The sequence below is a fragment of the Bolinopsis microptera genome, chromosome 7 (genome assembly GCF_026151205.1).
Source record: "Bolinopsis microptera isolate Bmic1 chromosome 7, MBARI_Bmic_1.0, whole genome shotgun sequence".
In the NCBI taxonomy this organism is placed as follows: domain Eukaryota; kingdom Metazoa; phylum Ctenophora; class Tentaculata; order Lobata; family Bolinopsidae; genus Bolinopsis; species Bolinopsis microptera.
This window is the reverse complement of record NC_087078.1, coordinates 6,938,453-6,948,792: the sequence shown is the minus strand read 5'-3', so window position 1 is coordinate 6,948,792 and position 10,340 is coordinate 6,938,453. Positions and strand designations below refer to the sequence as shown.

Below are 10,340 nucleotides of genomic sequence, written 5' to 3'. Positions count from 1 at the left end.
GCGTGCTTTTTTCGCGCAAATTTTTAGTTTTTGGCCTATAACTTTCACATTTTCAGTTATTATCACATAATTATTATGGCATCGTAATCAGCTCATCGAGACAAAACTTTTAGTACTAATATTTTAAGATTTAAAGGAAAATTATTTTCAAAAATTTTAAATCTGAACACAAGGGTCCCCCCTTGTGTGAAATTTTGAACAAATTTTTGAAAAGTTTTGTGCTTCAAATATTATAATTTTGGTACTAAAAGTTGCGTCTGACTAAGCTCATTACGATCCTGTATGAATTATTTCAAAATATTCAATATGTTAGGAGTTATATGCATTTTAGGTAATAAATTACCCATTTTTCGTCCTTTGTACACTCTTGCTATGCAAAAAAGGCCCACATACAGCTCGACGTTATCGTGCTACACGGTGAATTTTCATTATTCACATTTAGAGGCAACTTTTGGTACCAAATTTATCAAAATCAGAAACAAAAAATTCTGTGCCAGCTCATAGCGCTTATTACATAGAGTTAGACTAATAAGCGACGAGATCGTGAAATCGCGGTACAGAGATATACTAGTTTTTTGCATTGAAACTAACTTAATATCCAAACAGATTAAAATATTTAAATCAGGTGAGTCGCTTCGAGGTTTCAAAATTTTCAACTCAATACAAATAACCTTACCAGCTTATTTTTGAAATCTGCACTTACCTGCTATCAGTTTGGTCAGTTCAATGAACGATAATTAATTGGTATTGAAAGATTTCGACTACTATAACCCACAATCAATCCATGTCATTCAAACATGATACTAAAATCTTATTTTCCCTCGATAAAATATCGAGCATGGATTGTACCTGCTTCATTACAAGATATCTGTCTTTAAGGAATTATGGTTTAACTCTGACGTTATAGTATCCTGAGGTGACTTAAATAACACTACATAACAACATACACGCACATCAATTGGACGGGTCGTCAACTAGAACCATCTGATAGCATTATCACTGCACAATGCACATTCCAACAATGAAACAGGAATGTGGAAATAGTGAGTGAGTGATAATGAGCCAGGTCACTGAAAGGTATCCAAACACTTGATCAGAAACTTCTTGTTACTTACAACTTTCATCACATTTGTGATAATCTTATATAAAAAAAAACATATTTTATTATTTAATATGCTATTTCCACATGCAATAATATTAATATCAGCTAGTAAATTGGCTTATTCACCTGGGTTAACACATTGAGGCCGTGAAGACTTGTGAGAGTAGACAATCCCTTTCTCACAAGTTATCACTTTACTGCCCGCCAGCAAGTACTCAGGATCACAAGCTACTGTGATCGCAGTTCCGTACGTGATAGGAAATGTAGCGTTAGTTGAAAGGTAGTTCTCAATCATCATACCCGTACAGCGATCTGCAGATTGACGTTACAGTTTTAGTATCTTCCACTTGTCAACTATCATAAATTTCTTCATTATTCTGATATTAATGATGGATCTAAATTTGTGATTTAATGGTTATCAAACCTATGGTGCAGGTAGGGCGTTGACTGATTGTGAAGGAAGTGTCCCTGATACACGTAATGCCGTTGTCCCCGGCGAGAGTGTGGCCAGGCTTGCAGTTCACTTCCACCACTGTTCCTACTATCACGGGGAAGGTGCTGGTTGTTATCATGTCTGATACAGCTGCTGGTAGTTCTGTACAAGTATCTGAGATGATGGGGTGACCGTTTGTGGACAGGATATGATAAATTGGACAAAGACTGCGAAGTAAAGAATTTCAGGTGAATACGGAAATATTTATTCAATTCAACCAATTTTTCGTTTTCCTGATGTTACCGGTTACCTATCTCAATGTTGACAATAGCAGGCTGCCGGTTGGATATAATACCAAGTGCTCTCAAATTGCCCTTTCTCACAAATTAACACTGCTAACGTGCCTCAATTCCTTAATCATAATCCCTTATTTAGAGCACTACAAAATCCTACCTAAAATACACTGTGGGGAATCCAAGTAACTCCAGTTTTCGTCCTTGATACAGGTGATGAGTCTGCTCCCTGACAGACTGTACCCCGGGATACAGTCCATTTCCACAATTGTACCGTGATCCACAGGAAGTGAGGTGCTGGTCTTCAAGTCAAATATATTCGGCAATTTTGTGCACTTTTCTGTAAACAAATTTTAGTATTTACATAGAGTCTGATTTCTGATTGTCTTTCTTGGTATAATAATTTTTGAATTTAGATCGATAGTGCAGGCATCACAATGTATTTCACCTTTTGAATAATAATTTCTTACCAGGGATGCAAGTAGGCAGTTGACTCGATGAGATATAGTCAGCGTCTTGTACACAGGTTATCGTTCTGTCTCCTGAAGTGAGGGTGAACCCCTCAAAGCAGTTCACGAATATCTCAGCTCCTTTCTTCACCGGGAATACATCATCCGTTTTCAAGTGTCGTCCTATCGGCAACTCCGTGCAAGTTCCTGTGGAATCTAATATTATCTCCGGTATTATACGAATTGTTTTGTTGCTTATATTATATAAATGCTAAACTTGTGCAAGTATATTGAATTTACGTGTTATCACTTCTGCGTGAACATTGTTTGTGAAGAGATTTTCATTTTCTAACCGGCTGAAACAGAAATTGTATAAAATTCAAAAAGATGTATATGTCAGCTCAAAATCGCACGTACCGAAATCATTGCACTTGGGTTTTTCCAGGAACTCGAAGTGCACACCCTGGTTACACGTTATCACTTTGTCGCCCCTCAATTCTCTGTCCTCCGTACAGCTCACTGACACAACTATTCCGTAACTTACAGGGAAGATCGTGCTCGACTTTAAATGTGAGATATCAGGAGGTACGCCGGAACAGAACTCTGATTATTATGAAAAGTTTTTATTAATTCAGAAGGTGAACAGTCAACAGTATCGTGCAATTGTGTGGTTAACCTGGCAAAGTAGAAATCTTTTCCATATTCAGCTCTAAATACATAAAACCGTTAATGGTAGAAGTAACAACGATAAACTCACTTTCTTCGCAAGAAGGAAGTTGACCATCAATAGTTTTATAGTTATCATCCTGGATACATGTGATGACGTCACCACCTACAAGAGAGTACCCAGCATCACAATGCACTGTTACCCGGGTATCGTAGGAAACAGGAAATTGGGTGGTTGTTCCTAGGTTCTGGATGTTCGGCAGTTTGCTGCAGTCGTCTGTATGTATATTTTAATTACTAAGCTATAAGTCAAGGTGCGACGATTAAAATGACTTAGGAAATAAAAAGGAGAAAAAACACATGATTTAACAGTTAACACCACACTCATATGCGAAAAATATGATGCTTTAAATTAACTTTTTAAAGAAAAGCAAAATGAAGCCTTGATGGAGAAAAGTTAACAGAAACACTTTATTAATGATAATATGCTATATTACTACATCAAATTACAAATTTGAGGAAAAAAATAGCGTATCTAATACTTTAATACAGCGGATCTTCAAACCTAGAACACAAAAAGGCTCTTCGTTGAAGGAGAAGTCATCTTCCTCAATACACGTGACAGTGCTGGCTCCAGTCAGAGTGTGTCCGGTGCTACACATCAAGGACACTTCACTCCCAGGTGCGAGGGGGAACTGTGACTGTGTCATTATCTGTTCCCAGCTTGAGGGCAAGCTCTCACATGAAACTGAGGATGGAGTACATGATTGATATTGTTGTTAATCATACTTTTTTTATTTGTTCAAATAAGGATTATTAAATGATTTTTGTGCAAGGTTACAGACACTTTGTTTACGTCGTAAGTCCTACATTTATTTGCCAAAACCATAATATAAGGCAGGTATAGCAAAAAATGAATTGCAAAGCTTCGAGTCAAATAAAAACTTAAAAGATTTACCGCATTTTGTCCGATTTTCATTTGCTTGAGATCCTTGAGGACAAGCAGTACAGAATCCCGCACTCTCTGCACTGTAGGTGTTACTAGAACACTGCAGACACGCTTCCATGGAACTGTCTTTGTAGGTACCCGCTAGACAGGACACTGAAAAGGTTATCAACCATTAGGAAGTTGGTTCCATGTCTATTTAAAAATAAAGGGAAATTGGTAGATCACCGACCGGCTATAAGCCGGTTATAAGCCGGCTATAAACCGGCTTATAGCCGGCTACAATTTTTATAGCCGGCTTATAGCCGGTTAGTAGCCGCTTACATTTGTTGTTGAGCGACGGCTATTAGCCGGTTATAAGCCGGCTATTAGCCGTTTAGGTATCGGCTATAAGAAATTCAGTGAAAACGGCTATTAGCCGGTTATAAGCCGGCTATTAGCCGTTTAGGTATCGAAAGTGGTTATAAGCGGGCTATAAGCCGGTTATAAGATATTAACTCAACTACATCGTACTGAACGATAGTCATGAGCCGGCTATAAGAAATTCAGCGAAAACGGCTATAAGCCGGTTATAAGCCGGCTATTAGCCGTTTAGGTATCGAAAGTGGTTATAAGCCGGCTATAAGCCGGCTATAAGATATTAACTTAACTTCATCGTACTGAACTGAGTTAATATCTTATAACCGGCTTATAGCCGGCTTATAGCCGGCTTATAACCACTTTCGATACCTAAACGGCTAATAGCCGGCTTATAACCGGCTAATAGCCGTTTTCACTGAATTTCTTATAGCCGGCTCCTGACTATCGTTCAGTACGATGTAGTTGAGTTAGTATCTTATAACCGGCTTATAGCCGGCTTATAACCACTTTTAATACCAAAACGGCTAATAGCAGGCTTATAACCGGCTAATAGCCGTCGCTCAACAACAAATGTAAGCGGCTACTAACCGGCTATAAGCCGGCTTATAGCCGGCTATAAAAATTGTAGCCGGCTTAAAGCCGGTTAGTAGCCGGCTTATAGCCGGTCGGTGATCTACCAACTGGCCAAAATAAACTATACTACTCTGATTACGAACAACTCTTCTTGTTCCTGGACAATATTACACTTGATGTCATTATGGTTGAACCGTCGCGTGCACTGTTTTGGTTTAATCGAAATAGATTATAAATCAAGAGGCTTGCATATAATGAACATATTGACACGGGTGCAGAGTTGAGTCTGTACGGAACCTAGTAGTTTCAGATCCTTGTTTAACTTGCCGTACAGCAAGGTCATCCACTACTTTAGCCCGGCGAGGCACATAACTCCCTCTACAACTCCATATCAAATGTTTCATTTATACTAGCCACGTTCACAAGATATATCCTTGTGTTTGAGAAGAGCTCGTTAGAACTGCTTCCTTTCCCTTCAGTATCCCACAGTCTCTCGAGTTTCGTAACTGCCAGAGCACTCTCTTAAACAATTACTAGACTCGGTGATTATAAATCAAGAGGCTTGCATATAATGAACATATTGACACGGGTGCAGAGTTGAGTCTGTACGGAACCTAGTAGTTTCAGATCCTTGTTTAACTTGCCGTACAGCCAGTGGCGTAACGAAGGGCCCTGCTGACCCCGCTGTGCAGGGGGGCGCCGTCTTAGGGGGGCGCCAAATCGTCGTTTGAATGTGGGACAATTTCGAAAACTTAACTAAAGTACTAGCAAAACTGCGCGTTTTGCTCTAGATACACACTTTTTTAGAGATTTTACCGGCGTATCCTCTAAAATCACCTAATTTGTTCAATTTTAGGGAGGGGCACCAAAAGGGGAGTGGGCGCCAACAGGGGGGCGCCTTTTCGGCAGGGGGGCGCCAACAGGCAACGTTACGCCACTGCGTACAGCAAGGTCATCCACTACTTAAGCCCGGCGAGGCACATAACTCCCTCTACAACTCCATATCAAATGTTTCATTTATACTAGCCACGTTCACAAGATATATCCTTGTGTTTGAGAAGAGCTCGTTAGAACTGCTTCCTTTCCCTTCAGTATATCCCACAGTCAAATGTTTCCTCACTTCAGCTGCAGTCTGGTAGTGTTGATTTTCATTATCATGTTCCTTGTACCTTCATAAATCTTGTTGTTGCCTCATTATATAGATATTTTGGTCTTGTGTAAATTTAATTGCAACATTTTGATGTGAAATTTATTTGAATTTTGAAATACAAAATTAACAATTGAAATCCCGATACTCACTACAATTAGTTTTCTCAGAGTTAGCCTCTTTTCCTATTTCGCAAGAACTGCAAGAATCAGATCCTGCAGCACTGAATTCCCCAGCTTCGCATTCAGAACAGGTTGCAGATCCGGCAGCACTGAATTTTCCAGCTTCGCATTCAGAACAGGTTGCAGATCCGGCAGCACTGAATTTTCCAGCTTCGCATTCAGAACAGGTTGCAGATCCAGCAGCACTGAATTCCCAAGCTTCGCATTCAGAACAGGTTGCAGATCCATCAGCACTGAATTCCCCAGCTTCGCATTCAGAACAGGTTGCAGATCCGGCAGCACTGAATTTTCCAGCTTCGCATTCAGAACAGGTTGCAGATCCGGCTGCACTGCATTTTCCAGCTTCGCATTCAGAACAGGTTGCAGATCCAGCAGCACTGAATTTCCCAGCTTCGCATTCAGAACAGGTTGCAGATCCGGCAGCACTGAATTTTCCAGCTTCGCATTCAGAACAGGTTGCAGATCCGGCAGCACTGAATTTTCCAGCTTCGCATTCATAACAGGTTGCAGATCCGGCAGCACTGAATTTTCCAGCTTCGCATTCAGAACAGGTTGCAGATCCAGCAGCACTGAATTCCCCAGCTTCGCATTCAGAACAGGTTGCAGATCCAGCAACACTGAATTCCCCAGCTTCGCATTCAGAACAGGTTGCAGATCCGGCAGCACTGAATTCCCCAGCTTCGCATTCAGAACAGGTTGCAGATCCAGCAGCACTGAATTCCCAAGCTTCGCATTCAGAACAGGTTGCAGATCCATCAGCACTGAATTCCCCAGCTTCGCATTCAGAACAGGTTGCAGATCCGGCAGCACTGAATTTTCCAGCTTCGCATTCAGAACAGGTTGCAGATCCGGCTGCACTGCATTTTCCAGCTTCGCATTCAGAACAGGTTGCAGATCCAGCAGCACTGAATTTCCCAGCTTCGCATTCAGAACAGGTTGCAGATCCGGCAGCACTGAATTTTCCAGCTTCGCATTCAGAACAGGTTGCAGATCCGGCAGCACTGAATTTTCCAGCTTCGCATTCATAACAGGTTGCAGATCCGGCAGCACTGAATTTTCCAGCTTCGCATTCAGAACAGGTTGCAGATCCAGCAGCACTGAATTCCCCAGCTTCGCATTCAGAACAGGTTGCAGATCCAGCAACACTGAATTCCCCAGCTTCGCATTCAGAACAGGTTGCAGATCCGGCAGCACTGAATTCCCCAGCTTCGCATTTAGAACAGGTTGCAGATCCAGCAGCACTGAATTCCCCAGCTTCGCATTCAGAACAGGTTGCAGATCCGGCAGCACTGAATTTTCCAGCTTGACATTCTGTAACAATGAACAAAATATGAAGTGAGAAGATTATATTATCAGAATGAAAATTTAATTCTATTAAGTATTACTATTCTATTTAGTACTATTATTGATTTACCTCGCTAGCATGCAGCTGAGTATCGGGCAGCTAGCCAGTAAATTATTTGATCCTACGAGCTCACTAGATCTATTTGGTTTAAACTTTTGAAGTTTCGAGAACTTATATATCTCTGATCGGCGGAATAGCCTGGGGTCCCCAGGTAATAATGATAACACAATATTAACCCACCTGAGACCCACTGACCAAATCTGAATCCCACTGATCTATCCCAATCAGGATTAAGCTTGATGAATTCTACTGTAGTAGTCACCCACACTGAGGACGAACATTGATCTGATTCAGCAAAATTCATTTCTGCAACCAATACTCCGTTACACTTGATTGAAATTCCTTTCAATCCCTGCTTAATGAATGTCCAAATCCTCACGTCATTTTGAGCGTCGGGTAGATTTTGCAGCGTAGTATCACCTTGGCAGTTGTCAATTTCGAAGTTAGGAGTATCAACTAATCGCACTACAACTCTTGCAAAAACATTGCCGTTTAAGTGCCCAACTTCAAACCAGATTCGATCACCACTTCCTATCGAGGAGGTTGTCTTCAATTCAAAAGGTATATCCTCCCAGGAGTGTGGAAACCAGACATTTTTTTGTTGAATTTCCCATTCCGGCTCTCCTGAAAACAAAAAATACGAATTATTAAAACATGGACGTGAAAGTTGAAGAGTAAAAAAAGGATATTCGCATTGTATTTTGTATTATGAAATGGCGGAAGCTATTGTAATAGTTATAAGTATATAGCGCTTCCTAAAAAATATCTAAGAAACCTGCAAAGAACCAACAGTCAATCGGTAATGCATAAATTACTAATGCCTAGGCTGTATTTCAGGCACGTTGCCGCGTTAAAGTTAAATGACTACCATAGTATACAAATATTGGTGGATCAGCTATCCCAACATCTTTTTACGAGTATTAATACAATTTTTTTTAAAAATTCTGTGAAATCTCTAATTTGCAGGTATAGTACTAAATTTTATACAGCTCACATTTATGCAATTCGTTTATAAACGAAACGGGACTTTTATATAGCAATTTTTTGTATTTATAGGTATCAAAAAATGCTTAAGTTTTCAAAACTACTGTTTCAATTAATTGATTCGACATTAAAGTATATGTATATTGTATAATAAATTAAAGTATAATATATATATAAAGTATATTAAAATATAATATATATATAATATGTATATAATAAATTCTTACCATCGTCTTCCGTATAAGCGCTAGAGCAACTCCGAAAAAGGAGGAGAACCAGATACAATATTTTCATGAGATCTTCAGAAGGTATGAAATTTATTGAAAAACATTGAGATTTATCTGATATCAAATTAAACAATAAACATTAAACAGGCATGTCAGGAAATGTACTACCTTATCGGACGTTATTTGACCGGACATTACGTGAACGGACATAATTTTGAACGGACATTAAAATGAACAATCGGAGGTATTTAATTTGACTACCTTGTCAGACGGACATTAAAATGAACGTTAGGGACTCCAGCGTCCAATTAATGTCCGTTCAAATAAAGTCCGATAAGGTATACCCACCGGCACTAAATTCGGCGAATACTTTATTAACATGTAATAACTTTAATTAATCATAATCTTATGATTGCTTCAAATACTATTGTCAAAATCGTGGAAATTGATGTAGGGAGCTCAATTTTCTTGAACAAAATCTAGCGTATCAAAAAAGACTTCTTGAACACATGTAAAGTCATGTAAGTTTAAATACACTTTATCGGGAGACAATTTATTCAAACCTAACGATATACCTATCCTTTTGAATAAATGTGTTTATGGAGACATTTTCACAATCAACAATGCATTGAAATTGTTAAATTTGTTCCATTATTCAAAAGTAGCATAAGTTACAAACAAACTGTAAACGGCAATCTTCAGGCAAGTTGTTTGTTCAAAAAATAACACAAGTCTTACATGTGAAAGTGAAACAAAAGGACATTATGAAATCTTTCAAAGTGTCATTAAAACACGATCACTTGGACAAAATGATTTCAATCATTCAATTTAAATACCCGTGAATATGATTGAAAGCAAAACTCAGAAAATGCTTCCATCTCAGTTTCTCTTTCAGTATATTTCATACCAACCAATGCCAATGGTATAAGACACAAGTCACGCTTAATATTATTTTATTTTCGAACGGGGACGAGAAGACAATAGCCAAGACGTAATAAAATTACGTATCTTTAAAATTCGTTGGTACAACTTTGTATTTTTTCCTAACTTAGACAGATAACGGGTCAGTTTTTAATGTTCTTAGTAAAATTTGACTCAGTAACAATTCCTACCAAAACACGTAGGGCTAACATAATGGCCCATTCCCCATTTTCAAACCAACTCAGGCATAGCTATAAAATTATTTGGGCTTAACTACTTTGTCTGAAACTGATCCTTCTGCAATTCTAGTTATATTATGTCCTATTAAAGTATTACTATTAATTGTAAAGGATCAAAAACTGTCACGCCAACGATCCCGATCTCTAGATGTTTACTCGAGTAGTAAGATAATAAGATGAGGTAACCGATAACCCATCCCCTTTAAACTTACAGTTCAGGTTGACAAAATGGAGCTAAGAAAATGTAATGTGCTGCCCCTAAATCGAGAATGCGGTCTTTAGTCTTTACAACATCCTAGCCTCACGTGTGCCGCGCGATTCACATCTCACGCGTGCTGCGTGATCAGCTGTGGTTGGGTCTATCGAGAGATAATTTTGTTCTGCAGAAGAGCAATGTACGAGTAACCTGGTGA

The 10,340-nt window shown here is 39.1% G+C and overlaps 1 protein-coding gene across 1 annotated transcript; it reads right to left on the bottom strand.

Moving 5' to 3' along the window:
* Positions 1-1,220: 1,220 nt before the first annotated feature.
* On the bottom strand, positions 1,221-7,860 carry LOC134818649 (sushi, von Willebrand factor type A, EGF and pentraxin domain-containing protein 1-like). The gene is made up of 9 exons (XM_063828287.1): positions 7,737-7,860; positions 6,122-7,462; positions 3,509-3,691; positions 3,035-3,220; positions 2,695-2,880; positions 2,299-2,484; positions 1,989-2,168; positions 1,578-1,697; positions 1,221-1,414 (listed from the first exon to the last, which is right to left on the bottom strand). Exons 1-9 carry the CDS (start codon positions 7,858-7,860, stop codon positions 1,221-1,223), a joined length of 2,700 nt encoding a protein of 899 aa, XP_063684357.1.
* Positions 7,861-10,340: the final 2,480 nt, after the last annotated feature.

Bases quoted from the DNA above. Each gene is read 5' to 3' on its own strand.
- LOC134818649 (XM_063828287.1), bottom strand. From the start codon at position 7,860: ATGAATTTTGCTGAATCAGATCAATGTTCGTCCTCAGTGTGGGTGACT. The intron at 1,698-1,988 runs GTAGGATTTTGT...ATACTTGTACAG, and splicing joins TTCCCCACAGTGTATTTTAG to AACTACCAGCAGCTGTATCA. The intron at 1,415-1,577 runs GTATCAGGGACA...GTCAATCTGCAG, and splicing joins CGGGGACAACGGCATTACGT to ATCGCTGTACGGGTATGATG.